The sequence below is a fragment of the Electrophorus electricus genome, chromosome 8 (genome assembly GCF_013358815.1).
Source record: "Electrophorus electricus isolate fEleEle1 chromosome 8, fEleEle1.pri, whole genome shotgun sequence".
Classification (NCBI taxonomy): domain Eukaryota; kingdom Metazoa; phylum Chordata; class Actinopteri; order Gymnotiformes; family Gymnotidae; genus Electrophorus; species Electrophorus electricus.
This window is the reverse complement of record NC_049542.1, coordinates 9,298,891-9,322,050: the sequence shown is the minus strand read 5'-3', so window position 1 is coordinate 9,322,050 and position 23,160 is coordinate 9,298,891. Positions and strand designations below refer to the sequence as shown.

Sequence of the window (23,160 nt, the reverse complement as noted above, 5' to 3'; positions counted from 1 at the left end):
TTAAATGGTTAATATTATATATATATATCTTACAGGGCTGAGGATTTTGGGAATCCCTTGAATTTTATGAATCTTGAATTTTCACTAATGGAACATTCATGACAGTCACTTTAAAAACACTACACCTATGTATCAAATTAGGCTAGTCTCTGCCCACATCCTCCTTTAATTTAATTAAAAGAAATTAGAGTTTAAAATAATTATTTAAAATAAGTCAGAGTTAAAAAAAATATGCCAATGAAAGCTCGCAAATGTGATAAATGTGTTAATCAGCATGTAAATTCATAATAGTTAATAAAATGCATGTCAATAAAGGATCTGAAATGATCAATATTTGTTTTGTTTTTTGAATTGGCTCAATCAAAACCAATCTGGTCTTTGTGAAAACATTAGGAGTAACCCAAATTTTGACAAAGACAAAAATATTCTATATTAGTACATTAGCTATAAAAATGATATCAAGTCATTTCATAATCATTTAAGTTTATATAACTTACCTAGTTTATTATATAAATCGAGCAAATTTTGTTACTTTCTCACAAGGATAAATACAATATTTTACATTAGGAAGGAAGATGAGAAGCTGTGACAAACATGCATCAGGATACAGCCATTCAAGTGATGCAGATAGAGAAATAGCAATAAATATTACATTTAGCGCCTTTAAAATCTTGTTTATAGTATCTGCAGATCAACAGACCTGGTCAAAAAGTTGTTTGCCAGTTGTGCTGGGCTGGATGGCAAATTCCAGCTCAGCATCCATGGTAGTGACACGGACATTTACCTAAAAGAATGAACAGAAATAGGTAATTGAACCTATTAATTGTTAAATGTAATTGTTAAATTTGGATTCTTAACCATAAACTGGCAAAGTCTGTTTATGTATGTATGTGTATATTTCATGCCCCCCCGTCACACACAATCAAGACTGGTTTTAAAATGTGAAATGACTATTTATGTAAGACAAATTATTCAAATAAGGCAAGACACTGCATTCATACAAACTTCCTGATAGCTCCAGATCTTGATTAGGTACAAACACTGAACAAACACCAGTGGACTGCTGACTCCTGGTTTTAATACATGTTTGAGCCCAGCCCACATTCTGTCACTGATCTGTCATCTCAGAGCTGCTGTGACCATCAGCTGGTACTATTACAGAGTGCATGATACCAACTGACAGACTGTCTGGCTATGGGCTCTATAGGCTCTAAGGATTGCTGCAACTGCCTCATAGGCTGAACTCACACACTAACTGAAGTTCTCAAACCAACACTACAAGTGGTGAACCTGATGCACTCCACAGTTCAATGAAACATCTATGCATGAGAATGAAAAGTGAAATTATGTTAATCTCTGTGAGAGATGCAATATCCTGTAGTTCCCAGCTGTCAAAATGGAAGAGGGGCTTGGGTTATGATGGCTCATTTACACAGTAAATCAAAGACTCCCATTCAGCTGTGCCAGTTTGCATTCTGATGGACCCTTGCTCGTTTTGCACTCTTCCAACTTAGAAATGCATGTGCGTGTTCACAAATACACTTACTGAAGTAAAGATTTACTTACAGATTTCCTAAATGTTTACAGAGCAAGTGGGATTGCTCATATTCACACTTCAAGGATTTTCCCATGTTTATGAAAAAAGAGAACTCAATAAAAAGAGAGTTTAACCATTTCAGAAGGAATATGTTTTCTTTTTTAACAGAGAGAGAGGCAAGCTCATGAGTGTCCAGAAAGAAGCATCACTTCAAAGAAGTCACATTTTATGATTAAGACAATGCCTTAGACATAATACTGTACAGTACAGAAGCAGACAATGAGATAAATGAAACTTTATGGCATATTTTCTGAGGGCTGAAGTAAATCACTTGGTAGTTGCTAATATATCAAAAATAAACAACAATTCTCCTCTCACCCTTACAGTGAGTGGTCATATGTCTTTTTCTCACACTCAGGCCTTCTACCCGAGGCCAAGAAGTTGCACGTCCTAGGATGGCATTGATGATTGATGTAATTTCTGGGATCTATTTGAGCCACTCCTCCATCTTAGGTGTCACATCCCAAGTGCTCCCATCATCACTGGGACAACCTTGGTGTTAACCTTTCACAGTCTCTCCATTTTTTCTTCCAGCCCCTGGAATTTTTTCCAGATTCTCATATTGCTTCCTTTGGACATTTGCATCACTTGGAACTATCATATCTAATTACTAGTGCTGTTTTCTGTACCTTGGCCACCATCACAATATCTGGTTGGTTCACCACTGCTTGTTTATCTGTGTGGATCTGGAGGTCCTACAGGATCTGAGCCTTATTGTTCTGCACCTCTTTCTGTGGTTCCAACCATTTGGATTTAGGGGTATCGAGGTCATATGCCTATTTGTTCATGTTTATGATACCTGTCAATTGGTTGTCTCTCTCAGTTTTCCCTACAAACTTCTTCTACCCTGCTATTATGTGCTTAATTTTTTCAGAGGCTCCTTTGCACAAGTCTGTATCTTGGGATAAAATCAAGCAGTAAGTTGATCAAAGCAGATCCATCATGATTAGTACTTCTGAGCTGTTCTTCAATTGTGCGTTTTTCCAACCATTGGTATGATTGTGTGGTGTCAGTCACCTCTGCTATTTGTCGGTGGTACATTCCATGGAGGGGTTTATGCTGCCATGGCACTTCCTCCGCTTCAGTGGTGACCAAATCCTGCATCTGACTGAGGCACTCCATCATCAGGTCACACTTGGGGTCCAATACTTGAACTCATGTCTTGCCCTGGACTGCTGTAGGCCCATTTCTCCTCCCCATATTTTAGTCTTTTGATTCATTTACAGACTTTGAATGTTGGCTCTTGGGTGGCAACCAGCTCATTGTTATCCATGTACAGGAGGCAGATAATGGTAGTTCTGCTCCCGAATTTGTACCACTAACCACTCTTATTAATGATCTGACAGAGAGGACATGATATATTAACCAGACTTTATGGCCACCTGTGCAATTGTTAGAGTTGTCTTCTAATGTCCTTCAGTGTTCCACTGCATATTGGATGAAGACCCTATGGTCTTATTAACCTTATACAGCACTAAGTATTTGAGCATCCACTTATGTGGCATTGAGTTGTGTGTCAGAAGTTGATGATGTTACCAGTCTCCTTCTGAGCAGTGCTCATGGAGCTTGGTGGCTAGCATTCCTGACAGGAGCTTCCATGTTGAGACCAGCGGGGTCTTGTTTTTGTTAACCCACCCAGATGAGGGCTGGTATTTAGAAACTGGTTTTGTTCAGCTTGGCAGCCATGCAGAGCTTTTAATTTCTTTAGCCTGTAGGCATGGATCGTGTACAGTTCCTCATGTTTCTGACCCACACTTGGACATCTGGTGATGTAAATGCTGACTGTCTCCTGTTCTGGAAGATCTCTTAACCACTAAAAAGTAGTGTTATATGATGATTCATTCTGTCATTGTCTTCCAGTACAGTGCATCATTGCAGCCTGCACACCAGTGCTGTTAACCTTAAGCCATAATTAATAACGATAGGTTGTTTGCATTAAACATAGCCTACACATGTTCTTATATTTCCATAACTATTTAATATTGTTATATTCATTATATTAATGCTGTATAATAATAACAGATAATAAAATCACCCATATTCTTATCACAAGCAGGAGATCCATGCTTGCTTTTTGGATAAACAACAAACAAACCAAACCAACAGTGGCTAATTGTAGTCAGTCCATAGTTGGCAGTGTCCACATGACATTCTGGTACTCCTGGATTCCATTTGCATTTTGTCAGATGCAGCGATGTTCTATTTGGGTAGTAACAACAGATCATAGGAATAATAATAATAATAATAATAACATTATTATTATTATTATTATTAAGTTGTTTTCCTTTTAGCAAAAAGTAGAACCTGATAGCGTACAACCTACAAAGTACATCCTTTATTCTTCAGTTTTGGATTCAAGCTCAGACCACAATTGATTACTACAAGTGCTCTTTATTTGCAAAACTAAGCGACAATAACTTTAGATGAAAGGCCACACTACAACCTCTTCCCTCCTAGCTTATATACTCCCTCATTGCCACTACCATTCTCGTTAATGAGTTATGGTTTCCTCCCTGTTCTTCAGGACTACTACACACACACACCCAGCCTTCTAATTCTTTTCCCCTTCTACAGTTTTGTACTAAAATCTTTGGCCACAATCAGTTACTCAAAGCTATGGTTTACATTTACAAAGCGACCAAAGCTTTAAAAATATATTATGATTTGATTCTGTGAGCCGACTTGATTAACATTTCCTTATACAAATTTCAGGGTCAACTTGTAAAATTAATTTGTTCTTATACAGTACTAGTTAACAGCACTTATATAACAGTACTTATACAGTACTATATCCTTGTGTTATATACCTACATATGGCACCCTTTAATTTTGTTTAAATTTAACATATCACAACTTAGAAAAACAGTGTTGAATGCCACAAAAAACTGCAAACATTAATCCATCTTTTGTATAGTATGTACCATGTTATTTTCTACAATGAGAAGAAAAGGCAATTGTGTGAGAATAGATTCTGTATGCTAATTAATATTGCTCTCTTTGACCCCCTCAATTGGGGGAAGGGTGGACATCTTGCAGTGCTCGATAAATCTGCAATATTTACAAAACTGACACAATGACCACAGCTGAGGAAAGTATAGCAGCACAATGGTAAAGTCTTAAGCTTTACAAAAGGGGTATTCATTTCATCAAGACTGTCCACTTAACCATCAGAGGACTATTGTTTGGTGTATTTTGACTGGATGATATTGTGTTCTCTGTGTTGATGCAGAGTAAATTAATTTATTAAACTAGATTAGTGATTAATTTCATCCTCCAGAATAAACTGCCACTACTACACAGTGTTGAGATCAGAACATTTCTTCAACTTAAAATGTTTCTCTTCACATTTTCACTCAGACTCCTGACTTCAATTTTTTGCATAGCCTGCAGAAAGAATAAACTTCTCATGGAAGTGAGGCCTTATCTGAAAAGAAAACAAGGGGAGCAAAGTTAGTATGGATACGCAAACATTGACAATGTTTGGTGCACAAGGTGAGACCGTAACTGTGATTTCACATGTGACAGTGAAGGCTGCGTATGTGGAAGAGTTCATTCAAGTGAGGCAGCACAGTTGCTCGATGTGACCCTACATAAATTAGACTCAATGGATCACATTCTTAGGCAATTTGTAAACATCTTGGTTTGGCCTACTTCCTTAGACAGTCTATAAACTTATTGTGGGCATGTAAACATGGCTAAAATGCTGACCTATTTATTTGTTCATTGGCTTAGTTCCAGTACATATGAAATATCAATGTGTGTAAAAACACATCAAGAAGGAAAAAACAGCATAAGAATGAACATGTAATTATGTCATATATATTGAACACCATTTAAAATAGTGGAGCAAGGTTAGACTGAGTTTATGTGCAGCTTTATTTAGCAATCATTATGCTAGCTTTATGTTGTTTGCAGGCATGGCTCAGTCATAGCCTACAAACAATAATGTAAATTATATGTAAATAAGCCATTAAATATAGATTATTCATCATCAATATGTTGACGAATGTCTGAAATTCAGATGCACCTAGAAACTAAAAGAAAGGTGCGTGACACTGGTAAGTGAAGCATTAGCCTTAGATGTAGGGTGGGGTGGTAAACTGATACTAAGTCTAAGAATCTTAGACACGAGGCATGAGAACATGAACACTACTGCTGAGGCTCAGTGAAGGCCAGGGTGAGTCAAGTGTAAATAAAGGCAGACTGAAATTTGCAAAGCATCACGCATGCATAGCAGCCCTGATAACTTCCAGTGGCAATTCCCATTTCACCAACACATGGCCTACGCAGAAATCCCAGCTGAAGAATACCCCAAACCCAGCTAGCTTTTACATTGACTGCACATTCAATCAAAAAAGCTGCAGGTTGTGAATACACTGCCTGTCCAAAAAAAAAAAAGTCACCACCTGGATTTAACTAAGCAAATAGGTAAGAGCCTCCCATTGGATAATTGCTACATGGGTGATTTTGTTTCAGCTGGCAACAAGTTATTTAACCCTAACTGATGCAGTGAGTAGCTTCTCATTTGTTAAACAACCATGTCGAAAGACACATCCTGTGGTCATGGAAAAGATGTTAATCTGTTTCAGAAGGGTCAAATTATTGGCATGCATCAAGCAGAGAAAACATCTAAGGAGATTGCTGAAACTACTAAAATTGGCTTAAGAACTGTCCAACGCATTATTAAAAAGTGGAAGGACAGTGGGGAAACATCATCTTCGAGGAAGGAATGTGGTCGGAAAAAATCTTGAATGATCGTGATTGACGATCACTTAAATATGTGGTGAAATTAAATCGCAGAAAAACAACAGTGGAACTCAGGGATATGTTTAATAGTGAAAGTAAGAGCATTTCCACACACATAATGCGAAGGGAACTTAAGGGATTTGGACTAAACAGCTGTGTAGCCTTAAGAAAACCACTTCTCTGTGAGGCTAACCAGCAAAAACAGCTTCAATTTGCTATGGAGCATAAAGATTGGACTCTGGTTCAATGGAAGAAGGTCATGTGGTCTGATGAGTCCAGATTTACCCTGTTCCAGAGTGATGGGCGCATCAGGGTAAGAAGAGAGGCGGCTGAAGTGATGCACCCATCATGCCTAGTGCCTACCGTACAAGCCTGTGGGGGCAATGCTATGATCTGGGGTTGCTGCAGTTGGTCAGGTCTAGGTTCAGCAACGTTATGTGCCCAAAGAATGAGGTCAGCTGACTACCTGAATATACTGAACGACCAGGTTATTCCATCAATGGATTTATTCTTCCCTGATGGCACGGGCATATTCCAAGATGACAACGCCAGGATTCATCGGGCTCAAATTGTGAAAGATTGATTCAGGAAGCATGAGACATCATTTTCACACATGGATTGGCCACCACAGAGTCCAGACCTGAACCCCATTGAGAATATTTGGGATGTGCTAGAGAAGACTTTGCGCAGTGCTCCAAATCTCCCATTACCAATACAAGATCTTGGGGAAAAATTAATGCAACTCTGGACAGAAATAAATGCTGTGACGTTGCAGAAGCTTGTGTAAACAATGTCACAGTGAATGCATGCCGTAATCAAAGCTAAAGGCAGTCCAACGAAATATTAGTGTGTGACCTTTTTTTGGCCAGGCACTGTATATCCTTAAACATCTTTTACATTTCTACTCTCTTTTTTTTGTAAGGTATTCATTTGTATTATAACAAGGTTTATAAAGATTATTCTTATTTTGTGGAGTTTTAATAGCAGAAATTTCTGTTTCATATCAAAAAACCTTTTTTTTTTTTTAACTTTGATGCAAAGCCACACACATAGGCACTGTGTGCATCCACTAGCCTATCCTCCAGTTGAAATCCTCAAGCAATTACTAGTTTTTATACAGCATAAATACAGTACAAAAAAATAGCCCAAATCTGGTTATATTTTTGGCTTGAGTTTGACTTTTTGATGGTTTTGATAGTGCTTCTAGAATTACTGTGTTCAAAATTGCATCAGTGTGATGTGATGAAAATGTGACAATGGTTTTTAAAGCTTTACATGGCACCAAGTCACAGCACTGATATCCTTTGTCCCCTTTCTCCTTCAGAGCCTTAAGATTCTCTAGACCTTTATTCACTCCCAAGGTTTCAAACTAAGATTCAAATGTAATGGGGAGAGGGGTTTGCTGCTGTATAGTATGGAATAGTTTAGCCTTCTTTAAAAGACATCCTCCACAGAAGTGATTTGAAGTTAAATTAAAAAACCTATTTTACCCAGTGTTTAGGCCTTATTACGGTCATTTAGTCACTGTGTTTTTGTTATACCATTCTTGTTATCTGATGCTTTGGTTTTTCATTGCTTTGCTTATTTTATATCATGTCTTTTTAATCTTATTATCAGTATCTATAAAGGTGTAAATATGTAGATTTTGCATTAAAGCACCTTGGCTGACACCTATTGTCTTTTAAGGTATCTTTATCTACAGATTACCTGACTTGGATAGAATTAATACATCAGATCTTAAGGAAATGAACTAATCATCAGAGTTTGATTAGTGCATTACAAGCCTGTACATCTTATCTTAAGCAAACTAATTACTTTAAAATCAGCATACAACCATGGCCACCTTAAGTAAACTCAGACTTAACAGATTTAACATTAAATCCTACCATGAATGAATGGGAAATACCAAGTCATAAAATACAACAGAGTTTTAGACAGAATAATGGGCAGGTGGCATAAGCTAATTAAGTCAATTTCATCATCAGTGAGGATCATAATGTTAATATAAAAAAAAGCTAATTATATATATATATATATATATATATATATATATATATATATATATATAAAAAATATATATAATATAAAATATATAAAAAATATATATAATATATATATATATATATAAAAAATATATATAATATATATATATATATATATAAAATAAATATATATATATATATATATATATAAATTAAATAAAGCATAGAAAAAAGGATTAAAAATGTCCAGGAGTACAAAGTATATTTAGAAAGAAAAATTGGGCAGTGCACAATGTTTACTGTATCAGAAAAAAAAGTAATCATTTTATCCTATATTGCGATGTATGGTGATGTTGAGGTTATAATGTTTAGCCCCATTTAGATGGTATGACTTAAGGTGACAACAGATATTCAAGTGGTGGTTGCCAAAAGCATACACTAGTCTTGGGCCAATAAATTATATTTTAAAATATAAATTATTACTACTAATTAGTAGCAATAATTTATAATTAGTGATATTAAGCAAAATTATCATTCTGTTGCTTTCGGTCACATTTTGTTTATGGCTTCAATCTCCTTTTAACCATAAATACAGTCAGAACTATGTTTACAGGTTAGGCTACACAAACATTATGTTTAATTAACCACAAACAAAAGATTCTAACATGGATTTTCAGTCTGGCGGTGTCTTCTGGAGTATTTGCAAATTAAGCCAAGAACACCTGGTACATGTGACCTACTCTCTGGTAGAGCATGAAAAGTGAACAAGCAAAAGAAAGGTGTCAATGCACTGGCCTGGCAATATTTCAGTTTCCAACCACCCACAGAGAACTTGTTTTGATATTAACAGTGAAAATATCAGCAGTTTCTCTTTCTGATGCCCACTGTATTTAAATAACTGTATTCATGAGTGCAAACCCACGAAGAGCTGAGTCAAACAAATGAGAACAGGATGTTCATTTCTGAACCAGTTTGTGCTCTCAAAAAATTTAAATAACTATGGGGTAACTCTACATGACTCAAAACCAGTTTTTTTTCTTTCGCATTTTCTTTTTCAAAATTAAGATTTTCTATCTTTTCCATTAGAGATCACTTAGGTTATGAAACAGCAGCTACAAGAAAATAGCCACATTTACAACACTAATATAATTTATTGCTATGTGGGTTACCACATCTCATCAGGCCATATGATCAAAGTGAAAAATTCACTTTAAATATTGTAGTTTTAAGTACAAGCTTGATTGCGTATTCTGGTAAAAACAAGTCATCTTTTTACTGGTCAAATCATGGTTTGTACTCCCCATGAGCGTCTGTGGAACTGAATCTGTAGCCACACCCTGAATCCATGTTGAAACAGTGAGAATTTTTCCCTTTATTGCCTGTAAACGGGCTGTAACCTTTCAATTGTCAACTTATAATGCAGTCACCACATAAAACAGTCCTTCAGCCCATTATAATTGGGGGTGGTGTTTCTGGTGTAGAAAAACTTTCCACTTCAAAAGACCTACCTGTCACAATGTTACTTTGTAATTGATCATTACTGCTGGGTCTATGCTTGCTATCAATGCTTAGCATACTGCTAATCTGTGTGCTGGCTAAACACCCCATACCATGCATTTTTCAAAAACACAGAAAGGGCAAGGATTAGCACATACTGAGGGTGTATATACGCTAAGCATGGCATGCATTTCAAAATAAAATACACCAATTACACACAAAGTCATATTTCAAGAGCAATGTTAGAGATAACCAACAAAGAAAAAACATTTCATGTCAAATATTACATGCAGCAGCTTTTTAGGCCCTCGCATGAATGGACATGTCCCATAGACTACAGCACAACAATCATTTGTACCTGCATTGCACAGGAGACACAGTTTACTCATGGATGTTTATATATATATATATATATATATATATATATATATATATATATATATATATATATATATATAATGTTTATATGTTTTATATATATATATATATATATATATATATATATATATATATATTTATATATATATATATTTAATATATATATATAATTTTTATATATATATATATATATATATATATATATATATATATATATATATATATATATATATATATATATAAATAAATAAATAAATAAAGTATTGTCAAGCCTCAAGAATGAAGGAATGAAGAAAATGAAGAAAATGAAGCAAGATATGTAAATGACAAGTTTTTACATGTGGTATTTCATGTACTAGGACTGGTTCCAGCACACAGACAGTTTATATGAAAGACCAAGAGAAAAGTTATTAAAGCCTCAGAGGGAGGCATGTTGTAGTGAAATCTCACTTTGTGATTCACTTTCAGAATGAGTAATTCCGAGTGAAACCAGTGCACTGACATGAAGGTAACATAGCATACTTCATTCATAAGGAACTAAACACAGGTATTCACAAGTCAATTCAGAACCTACTGAGAATAAACACATAAAATGCCAGCAATGTTTTCACACTTTGACTAGCAGGCACCTAGACTAACAATCAATTAATAACCCTTTAACAGTGCTCAGCTTTCCAGTACAGATCTGCTGATAATTGGATATTTTTGGATTCTAGACCACAACTCACTACATGACTAAACCTTCCAGCACACTGCTGTGCTTAATAAAACATGACACACCTCAATCCACAACCATGACACTACCACACGTTATTTCAGTGTTGGCAGTCTGCCGCCCGAATATCAGCACTGACCAGTAATAAATGGAAAAGAGAAACTGTGCATGCCAAGAGATGCTCTACAGTAGTTGTACATTAATAAAATGCACCTATAAGACAGGTGTACTTAATACAGGTGTTTCTAACAGTGGTGATTGTAGGCTGACACAAAAATGTTCCTTACAACCCTGGGGCTGTCAGCAAACCAACAATGCAGGGTTTTCATGGTCAGGCCCTTGGTATTTCAGTACCGCACCATTTGAAATGAATCAGCCTCACTTATTTGAACTGTATAAGATATTTGTTAGACCTAACAAGCAGAGGATATTCACACAGTAAACTCAAAACATTAGGTTACATAAATCTTTGCCTTTCTATACGTCTTTGGGTACAGGTAATGAGTGATCACTGATTATGTTCTTAGCTGAAATATGTCCAAGACAAAGTCAAACATGGACTTTCTGTCGTGGAAGACAGCTCATATTACATTATTGTGCAGGAAACAACAATAACAATTGTTAATAACAAACTTCAGATATTTCTGGTTATAACTGACTTTGTATGCCACATATAAAAATTATACAGTGTATTGTCTTGGTCCGTTCCAATTTACCTCGACCTAGCCGACTTTTAGCATGTCATGAGTTTACTGATTGGTTGTGTGTTCGGCTGTCAAAACCTAGTCATTCAAGCTATGTCAGGTGAAACCAACTAAAAATCAGCGAATCGTTAGGGAGATGATAAGCGTGTGGACAACAAACCGATACCCAATGTTTATCTACAGAATAACTGAACACATACTTACAGGTTTGGGCATTTTAAGTGCTGTTGTAGAAGCAAAGGTTCTGAGTTATTCCGGTAAACGACTTTTCCAGAGAGCCTCCTATAACAAAAGAAGAGAAACGAGTTTCACCTATCCCAGTGATACTGACTCAGCGACACCCTTCCTTTAATGACGGTGGGAAAATACATCGGTATTGACGCAGTCCATGTCTAACCTTATGAATCACTATTAAAATTAAAGACACTGTTCTATACTGGCCTCACCCAAAGTAGCACAAAAGGTATTAGTCGGCAATGACTTAAGTCTTCACCCGAGTGTAATTCTATTTCTGTTGCTTCCACCTACGAAATAATCTGTCGTTTTACAGGATACAAATCTATTACAGGATACAAATCTACATCCGATTTTTTTCCACTGAAATTGGGGTAATGAATCCATCTATTTATACTGGCAAAATTTTGGACGAATCGAGGCAGTATACTGTAGATATGTCACAAATTCAATACAACAACCCATGTAAAGCAAACTAATTAGGCTATAGATTAACACTTTGTGATGAATCCTGCTTCCTCGTCGCCTGATCTGGAATTGTTCTAACCTACCACTCTGAAAATGACACAGCTTGGAGAATTTATAAAGTAATGTATCACCTAACTGATTCTGTCAGTGACGAGAAGCCTAAACTAGCCTATTTAACAATCATCCTTTTTTTTTTTTTTTTGCTATGCAACTACCCTAACCACATCCCACTAAAATTCCGAGAAACACCTGTTGAGAGAGATTTTTCCTTTGAGCGGGGCGGCGTCTGCGCGTCTCTGGACTAAATAAATAAATAGATAGATAGATAGATAAATAAATGCAATACGAAGTGTAGCGATAACCGTACAGGAGCTTTCCTCAACCCTTGAAACCATGGTAAGCCAAAGGATTATCTTCTTCTCGAACATGTCTTACCTGAACGGGAAGAGATGAAATTTGAGGAAACTCCTATAAATCCGACTGCACCAGCACAATTCCCCTCCCTCTGATGAATCGTCATGCAACGGCGCAATATGGCTAACTGGCCACTCCGGCGCTGTGAGCTGCATCTGAGTTGCCGGCGAATTGTTGAACGACTTCCTGTTTGTCACCGGTGTAACGTAAAAGCCCTCGATGCCTGCAACAGCGACTCCTAGGGGCTCTTAACACATAGCACAACGACGCGAGAGGCCGAATTGCGTTTATGTTAATGTTGTGTTAACTATTGCGATATATTGATGTTTTAAAACTATGTTGCGTTTAGAATGATTAGGGATGCTACCTAATGAATGAGCCTATTATGTCAATTACCTACACTTTAACATTTTAAGAAAACAATTTGCTAGCTACATTAGGCTCGTAATGAGGAGGGGAGCGGGTGACAGTAGTCATCTTATTCATGTTGACCGGTATCAGGAAATAATTTGCCAAGTCTTAAATTCTGAATTTCTACAGTGAATAAAATATACTTGGAGATATCACTGATGTTCATAACATACATTTATTTACTCAAAGTGAAAACCATTTGACAAACTATTAATCTGAACATATTAATAAGATATAAAATATTTTAATAAAGTAATAGGCATATCTGTATGGTTTATGTGTGTTCACAAAAATATGCCATTCAACATGGCTTTACTAGTGTAATTACTAACGTTGTAGATGGCTGTGGTAGCGGTAGCTGTAGCTTCAGGTGTTTTTACCGGCTACTGGTGCTACTGATGAACAGGTTCCTCGCTACTAGGAGTGGCGCTAACGTTAGCTTGCTGAATTTAGTACTGGTTCTGACTGAAGCACTGATGTGTTCATTCTCTGACTTACCTGATCTCTTAGTGCCTTTATGGAGCCAGGGCAGCGTCGTTGTTTAGCATTAATATCACTTAGACTATCTTTAACGTTACTTGTCTTGTTCTAGATTTGTAAAGGGAATGGGATGTAATGAAGTTTTTATAGGGTCGTTATGAATCGTCCAGAACCTGTTATGGAGAGGGAAGAAAAGAATATGGGAAGTTTGTGAGAAGTGTCGCAAGTCTCGGTAAAAGTCATGGTAAGCCAAAGAGTAAAATGTAGAAATGGCGATACTGCGTACCGGTGAGTACCCGCTCAATTCTAGCACTGGATATGCTGTATTAAGTACCTCCGATGGTTTGAGTCATAGCAGAATGGCTGGAATTTTTAATGCACGTTAGTGGCACTGCTGGTTTGAGAGTGGGCAGCCGCCGAAAAATACATATCAAGCAGGTGCAAACCGAGGCCAGAAACCGATCACTGATAAAAGATAAAAGTCGTTAGTGACTATACTTGTATTCGCTAACTGGTGTCGCTGTTTTGTCTCAAAACGTAGGATTAGGAAGAATATGTTAGTTTTATTGTTAGTTTTTTTTTTAATTGTCACAAATAAAAACACTTTCCACCCTTCCGTAAATTATTTTTTACCTTTGATTATGATCATACAACTTAGACATATAAAGCAGTTACAACAGAGTTTGCGTCATGACTATGTTTTATTTCTACTGACATGCTAATGTACTAAAAAGAGATGTAAAGAGGGTTGTCAACTCACGTTTCTTTCCATTTGAGCTAATATCCTGTTTCCATATGGCATAGTGAAACGAAATGCTTGTAGCAGAGAAAGTTTCATTTGTTCATTTATTTCCATTTTTGGAAAAATCACATTAGATGGAATCAGAAAATATTTAAAGACTAACCCTAACCATAATCCTCTAAAGAAAATCAAGTTCTAAAGAAAATCAAGTTTATAAACTTGTTAACATGTCCATGTGTTTTGTTATATACCAGAGAACAAATCATGAGCAAAATAAGAATCTGCATTTCAGCGTTGGAACTTTAGTGTACTAGTAATCATCAATTACTGTAATCATCAATAATAATAAAAAAAACCCCACCAATGTGCAGGAGAGGGGGGATTCCATGTCATTTGCATAATGATATAGTGACTCAAGAAGTATCAGAAGAGAAGCCAGGTGTAGTATATTTTGTAAGGTTCACTATTTTCAAAACAATGTCATGTTGTTTTTGTTTGGTAAATACAAAATTCTAAATATGGGCCATGTGTTTCCAAATAATCTGAAAATCAGACAGAAGTTTATTCGGAAAAATTTGGAAAGATTCTCCCAGCCAAACAACAAAATTGTTTTGCAGTAGCCATTTTCCAGAGTACTGGGTTTTTTGTTTTGTTTGTTGTTGTTTTTTTATTTAGGCATAAAAAAAGTTTTTATCTAGTTTTTATTGAAGTTTTTATTGTTGTGTTTTATTCACTGGCAGTATACGACAAATCTCATGGCAAAACAAATCAACAATGATCTTTGAACAACAAACTTCAGGTGTTGAATGATGTTATAAGAATAGTTTATAAAAGCCTTAATGAAAAAATGTTCTTTTGTGGCTTGCTTGAAGCAGCAAGCAATGTGCAGCGCTAGAGAAGGGAACCTGTGGTCTTAAATAGAAGGGCATATAAACTAGGAATAGGTGCATGTCCCCGAGGATCCTGCTGGCCTCTAAGAGCGCAGGTGGCCCAGTCAGCACGGAGCTGACTTGAATGGGTGCTCAAGGTGGAAGGAGTCCACTAGGTCAGGATCCAGGATCTGGTCGCCGGCACCCAGCTCTGTTCTTCTGGGCTGTATCCCTCCCAGTCCACCAAGTACTGCAGTTGCCGTCCTGTCCTACAACACGTTAAAGACATTATTATTATTAAACAAACACACGCACACAGATCAATGAAGACATCATGTATGTTACACTCTAGGTTCAACATGTTCACCCAGACTCTAAAACATACTTTAAATGCACTTTTTTAAAAATCAATGTAACTATTTTTCATAAAGCCTGAAGATGTTAAAAAATATATATCAAACTACATCTAAATAAAAATGTGCCCACATAGACTACATTAAGCCATATGAAAGAAATAAAAGGATTTAAGAATGACAATAATAAGTTGTTCTAGAGACTATTACTTATAACTATAAAGATCTAAAAGTAATGTTTTCTAAAAAGTCCATCTCCCTGTAGGTCATTAGCTAGTTTATTCACATCAACATAGCAAGATACACACTCCTCAGTATTTTGTCATAACTGTTATAAAGTTTAGATTTATTTTTTAAAAAACTTTTATTTAAGTAATTTACTCAGTTACGGAGGGACTGACACAACCTTTCCTAGAAGCAGACCAAGCTTCAGATAGACTTATATCAGGGTGCTGCTTCATATAATTTTTGAGTCGGAACTGCCTGGCTTGGATAAATTTCTCAGACAAACCTAGAAAATAGCTTGTGGCTACAAACTGGAAAGCAAGCAAGTGGATCTCCCTTTTCCTTATTTGCAAACCTCGTTTTGCCAGTATGTTAATGTGCTGCAACAAAACCTGCTTAATGCATGGCAGGATCCCTTTACACAGCCTTTCACTCACTTCTGAAAGTGCTTTTAGGCATTATACAAGCAAGAGTAAGAAATCCCTGTTGCAGCATATTTCAGTGCTTTCACCTACTCCCTGTATATTCCTCCATTGCATCTCTCATCCTCTTCGTGCCACTGATTCAGTCTTTTCCTTATTCTGAATTTGCCTAGTGCTAATCTTGCCTGTCTTTGTTAGTCAATCATGAAGTGAGGCATGCAGTTGCTTCTACATACTGTAAGGGCATACCCATAAGCCCCTTGCAGTTTTTGTTGATATAACTAAGTGCAGGCATATCCATAAATGTAGTGGCACATCCAGGCTCATCCATAAATGTAGTGGCACGTCCATACATGTAGTGGCACATCCAGGCTCATCCATACATGTAGTAGCACATCCACTCTCATCTGTATATGTATTGGCACCTCCAGGCACATCTATACATGTGGGGTTTATTGAAGGGAAATATATGAAGTGGGGTGTAGTGATTTTATTCATCTCTTACATTTTAAAGAGATGTTATGAAGCATAATGCCATGTGTTATTTTGTGCAGCTCTGAAAATTTGGTGGAGTATGAGGTTTGAGTTCTCTTTATATAAATCTACATCAGGTAAAGGTGGAGCTTCTCTTGACTTATTGCAAGTGTTGTGGAATTTACTTTGCTTTCTGTTTCTATAGTCACAGCATAACAATCTGCAGATAGGCGTGCAAGTCAGGGACATCAGCGGCTCACATGCGTTCTTCTTGTTCTAACCATAGAGATAGAGGAATCCTTGAATGCTCAGACTAACCAAAGCATGATTAGCAGATACACTGTAGGAGTCATTTTTTTCTTCTTTTCTATTCGCTTTGGGCGTCACTGCCACTGTCTGTGTATAAGGGGAGGGGGACTGTACTGCGGGTTCAGTTCTCTTTCTGTTATACAGGAGACAGAACTCAATAAACTTTACTACTCAATGCATAAGGCTGTCTGTGTTTGATGTGCTCTCATTTTTCCACAATTTGGCGTTGTCGGCAGGATGAGCAGCTCCACCACTGAAGGGGGAAAATCAACACTTCACCGAGGACGCTCCTTGGCAAGGCTGAGCTGGGAGGGAACACCCATTCAGGGAAAAGTACTAAATTAATGCAATATGACCTGTCCGAGTGGAACCAGCCCTTACATAATGACATGCGAAGGGACTATGGGGAGAGTGCCATAAGGTGGTTGCCCATATGGATAGGTTGTTATGGATTCCCTTGGAAAGGGAGCTTGAGTGTGAAACTGCTTAATAATATACTTAGACGTATGGAAAAACGACCAGGGGATTCTGGTCAGCGTAAGGTATGGGATAGACACCATGGGAATATGATAGAAAGTCTTAAAATGTGGCTAACAGAAAAAACAAACAAACAAACAAACAAACTAAGGGGACTGGGAGGGGGGATGAACCTAACTCCACTTCTCAGTGTGTGTCCTCCAGAGCCGATCCCGATCTTGACTCTGCTCCACCGCAACAGAAACCAGCAGCCGTGGTGCCTGATCCAGTGGCAACGGAATGTCCACCTGCCTATGGACTGCCTCAAGCAGGACTACACACAAGTTTTTAGTAGATAGTGGTGCAACGCACTCAGTAATTCAAGCCAAAGGGTTTAATGTACCAATTACTAATAGGACAGTGTCCATAATGGGTGCGAGCGGAGAGGTGGTGCATGAAAGAATGTCTGTGCCTCTCCAATGTCAGGTGGGGGAATGAAAATTTTGACATGGTTTCCTTATTTCCTCTGTGTGCCCAATCAACCTGCTGGCTCGAGATTTGATGTGCAAATTGAGTTGTACTTTAGTAAGCTCCCCAAAGGGACTCAGTGTTACCTTCGTGGAAGGCGAAGCCAGTGCACAGATGGTGTAGCTGGGAGAGGGAGAGCCGGGATATATCTACGAGTGGGGGTTGCAAGGTGGGTCAGGGAAAATAGCCGAACACATGATCGAAACTGCCAGAAGGGCAACTAAGGGAAGATTTAACTATATGAATGCTGAATGTTTGCATGTGACTGCATATGTTTCTGATGGTCCAGACGAGCAGCACGCGGAAGATTTTTTTCTGTCATAAAAACCTAGAGACCATTAGAACTAAATATTTGTATTGGGATGAGGATTTTGTAGCTGCGCAAGCTGAACTGTCCGATGAACAGAAACGGTGGTATGATGTTGAGTACTCCATCCCCCATGTCTCACTAGGAAGAAATAATCCTTTTAGACAATGGCAGGAGATGGGACCGTGGATAAGACGAATTAGTCATCTCCACATATGGGAACCCACTGAGCAATCCACTATTCACTATAATGTGGAAGCAGATGCATTCCGAATGACTCTGCCGTATGTGATTACTGCTAATAGAACTGTAGAGCTTACCTCACCTCATCAGAGTGTACCATTGACTTATTTTGTAGCATTAGAATTCGAGCATGGTAATTACCTGAGTGAGGTACCAGATATCTTATGGGCTAAAGGGAAAAACGATGTGGGATTAATCAAAAATTGTGAGCCAGTGCAGATTATGCCAAAGGCCGCATACAGACCGAAACAACCCCAATACCCATTGAAAAAGGAGGCTATAGAAGGTATTAGGCCAGTATTCCAATCCCTTCGAGACGCTGGTGTAATACCATGCCCATCCTCGCCTGTCCGTACCCCCATATTTCCTATGAGGAAACCAGGGTGTGATGAGTGGAGATTTGTACAAGACTTACAATCAGTAAATGCAGCAGTACAAGCAAGGGCGCCTGAAGTGCCAAATCCGCACACCATATTATCACAAATACCACATGACAGTCCATGGCTCACCGTTGTGGATCTGGTGAATGCTTTCTTTAGTGTACCGGTACATCCAGATAGTCAGTTTTGGTTTGCTTTTTCCTTTGAAAGAAAACCCTACACGTTTACGCGCCTTTGTCAGGGCTATTGTGAATCGCCAACCATTTATAATACAGCATTAAAACAAAGCTTAGAAGGTCTTACCCTTCCTGCAGGCACAACTCTGCTGCAATACGTGGATGATTTATTATTAGCAGCGCCAACAGAGGAGTTGTGCAAGCAAGTCACTTTATGCCTGTTGAAACATTTAGCTGCAGAAGGGCATAAAGATAGTAGAGCAGAATTACAGAACTGTAAATAGAAAAAGAAGTAACTTTCTTGAGGCATATTATTAAGGGGAATACACAGAGGCTGTCTCACAACCGAGCACAAGCTATAATTTCGCTACCTAAACCAACCACAAAGAAACAGGTATTGTCTTTCCTGGGCATGTCTTCCTACTGTTGCATGTTTATTCCATCCTATGCAGAATTGGAGGGACCATTACGAGCCATCATTCCCACTAAAGCCGGGAATGCGATGCAGCTGGCCTAGACCCCATAGGCGGAAAAGGCATTTGTAGAATTGAAACAAGCACTACAATGCCTGCCTGTCCTACGTTTACCAGATCCCAACAAACCTTTCACTCAGATGGTAGATGAGAAAGGTGGTTATATGACATCGGTTTATGCTAGAAACATGGAACACACCAAAGATCGGTATCTTACTTCTCGGCGAAATTAGACACAGTAGCACGAGGGCTACCAGCCTGCCTCAGAGCAATAGCAGCTGCCGAGAAGGCTATACTAGCCTCAAGAGTTATAGTGGCATACTCCCCTCTTACTGTTTTAGTCCCACACGCAGTATACCGAATACTGCAGGACCAAAGAGTGTCACACTTATCAGCCCAGCGGTGGCTGAGATACCACACTACCCTCTTAGACATGCCTAATATAACTGTCAAAAGGTGTATAACACTGTATAACACTGAACCCAGCTATACTCCTTCCTGCACAGCAGTCTTAGCTGAAGTATGTACATCGTGGGTTGATCTCTTTGAAAAAGCCATAAGTAACCCAGACCTATGCCCCTATGTGGATGGGTCAGCAAGCAGGGATGACACAGGGGTCAATAGGGCAGCATATGCTGTAGTAACAGATCATGAAATACTTAAAACAGAAGTATTACCATCCTCCTATTCAGCGCAGGCTGCTGAACTAGTAACACTGACGGAAGCATGCAAACTAGCTGCAGACAAAACTGTTAATGTCTATACTGATTCCAGATATGCTTGGGGGGTAGTTCATGATTTCGGAGCCATATGGAAACATAGGCAATTCCTGACAAGCTCAGGTACATATATTAGACGTCACCATCTTGTAAATACACTGCTAGAAGTCATTTTGCTGCCAAGAACAATTGCAGTTGTTAAGTGTGCAGCTCAAAGAACCACAGAAGACCAAATAAGCAAGGGGAATAATTTCACAGACAGAGTAGCAAAGTCAACTGCAACTAAAACCGCTGTGCAAGCAGTACAGGCAATAGCTGCTACCCTGCAAGCCACATTATGAGAGATTCAGTCTGGGGCTACGGCCACTGAATGCACCAAGTGGAGACAACTAGACTGCATGGTGCGCGATGGTGTTTGGACACACACACCTACGGGCAAAACTTGCCTACCCAAATCATACATGCAGGGCCTAATCAGAATTGCTCATGGGCGTAGCCATATGAGCAAAGGGGGAATTGCAGGACAGCATATCAAAGTACTGGTTTGTGCCAGGACTCACAACACTTACCCAAAAATTTTGTTCCAGCAGCACTCCCCAAAGGGCACCACCACGCAGAGCCCAGTAGTGGGACACCCGCCAGCAACCAAACCATTTCAACATTGGCAGGTTGATTTTGTTGAATTAACCCAAGCAGAAGGTAAGAAGTATATGCTGGTGTACGTGTGTATGTTTAGTAAGTGGGTAGAAGCATTTCCCACTACCAAGCAAGACGCACAAACAGTAGCTAAAATGTTCCTAAGGAAAATCATTCCTAGGTGGGGCCTACCAAAGTGTATCTCAAGTGACAACGGCACACTGTTCGTACATCAATGCCTTATAGAACTAACCAAACATCTAGGTATTGATATGATGAAACACTGCAGTTACCACCCCGCTAGTGCAGGGGTGGTAGAGCAGGCTAACGGCACTCTGAAAGCAGGATTAGCAAAAATGTGTCAACAGACAGGACTTAACTGGGCTCAATGTTTACCATTAGTCCTGTGGCAAATGCGAACTAGACCCCAAAAGCGCACGATGCTCAGTGCCTTTGAGGTTTTCGGCAGACCACCCTACACAGGTGTAGAGCCTCCACTGATGGATAACGTACTCCTAACTGATTCCATAGTACAGTATTGCATGTCATTGCACCATGCTCTGTCAGTTGTATCCAAACAGGTGCAAGCTGTCCTGCCAAGCCCTGCAGACAAGCACCTTCATGATATCGCTCCAGGCGACTGGGTGGAACCAAGTACGGTGGACAGGACTGCACAAAGTCCTGTTAACAACCCACACTGCTGTCAAAATAGAAGGACAAGGAACCTGGGTACATCACACACACTGTAAGAAGGCTCCGACACCAGCCCCAACTCCAAGCAGCAGCACCCCAACAGACTAGGTTGGAACTGTGTTGAGTAGAGTGTTGAAGGCAAAGCCTACCCTTTCGACACTCGGAACCATCAAGAAACCTATAAGATGGGTGTGTCGGTGCTTGTGATACTTGGGGTCTGGCATAGTGTCCACTTGAGTACATCCGAACGTATAACCTGGGATACCGCTTCCTCCGGTTATTGGACCAGGTTAAACAACGGCTATTTTAGTACCTCTAATCAGGAACAAATCCCATGGTATCAAGCCTTCAATAAGCCAGTGCAGCAGACAATTACAGGTCACCTAAGAGAAAACACCACAAAGCAATGTCAAATTATTAGGGTTCCGTCTGGTTCTTATGATTATTCTGCAAACAGAAAATATGTATGGGACATCAGAACCGATAGCGAAGTTAAACAATCAGTCAATCTTACTATAGCCAATGCACCCGGGGATGGAAATGCCATTCAGGTAATGTTACGAGGAAACTGGAATATGACTAATCCCAATGGTAGCTATCTGTGCTGTATAGAAAGGGTGGGGGCTGACATTTGTGCGCCACTGACACTGGTAGCATTGCCACATAGAGAAAATCACACACAGCTAACACAGTCAGAACATAGACTGCATATTAATATGGACGAAGAATCCCACGACTTATTAGAAGAATTGTTACCATTTCAGGGCCCCATCGCCACAGAGGCAGAACGATTAGCAATTAAATGCCAACACAACAGTGTGTATGTCAGCCATTGTGCATGCCCAACATATCGAGCAAGAGTGCCTGGTGTGCCAGCACACCAGTGTTCCATGGACTGTAATCCCTCTGAGAAACGCAGACGTAGGAGAAGTGAATATGACACTCTCTATGTGCCACGTTATTAACCAGACCTCAAACTGTCCCAGTCCCACTAACCCCGCACCACCGAAAATTATGCTGCATGTGGCAGCTAGAAAGGGTGAGATATGTGTATGGCAGATGAAGCAGCAGGTGCCGGTAGGCTGGTCCAGATGCGTCGACTATGTGCAGGTGCACAGCAATGGCACTTGCAGTGACTCCAACAGCAGTTCCCTGTGGAATTGCCCCATGACAACCCTGCAGGGGTATTGGAATGTAATGTGGGTCAGTGGTTCGGTGGCCTATGGTGAATTACCACAGAATTGGACTGGTTGTTGTTATCCAGCTATAGTGCACCCAAGGACGCAGGTGTATACACTTCCCCAGGCCAAGCAGCACAGGGCGAAGAGAGACATAACCAGCACAGACCATCGTGGTAGAATCCTGAGGGACCCATGGACCACTCCAGGTGAAACCATTGGCTGGTCCCTTTTTCTGGGCGGTGGCACAGTAGCAGCCCTGCAAAAGATCAATGGCTTAGCTTATCAGTTACTGCAAGTAGTTAATGATACCTCAGCAGCTATAGGCACTTTTAAGCTAGAACAACAAGC

General features: G+C 39.1%; 1 protein-coding gene across 2 annotated transcripts in view; it reads right to left on the bottom strand.

The window, feature by feature from the left end:
• ezrb (ezrin b) overlaps positions 1-12,843 on the bottom strand; it is a 28,924-nt gene extending 16,081 nt beyond the window's left edge. Inside the window, exons 1-3 of one of the 2 annotated variants that reach the window (XM_026999972.2) lie at positions 12,757-12,843; positions 11,824-11,901; positions 701-784 (exon numbers count right to left, since the gene is read on the bottom strand). In XM_026999972.2, the coding sequence (XP_026855773.1) occupies positions 701-784; positions 11,824-11,835 (96 nt within the window). In that variant the 5' untranslated portion in view covers positions 11,836-11,901; positions 12,757-12,843. Of the gene's footprint in view, positions 1-700; positions 785-11,823; positions 11,902-12,756 lie in introns of those variants that run through there. The other variant, XM_026999979.2, reaches the window with a different exon arrangement.
• Between the last annotated feature and the right edge of the window lie 10,317 nt (positions 12,844-23,160).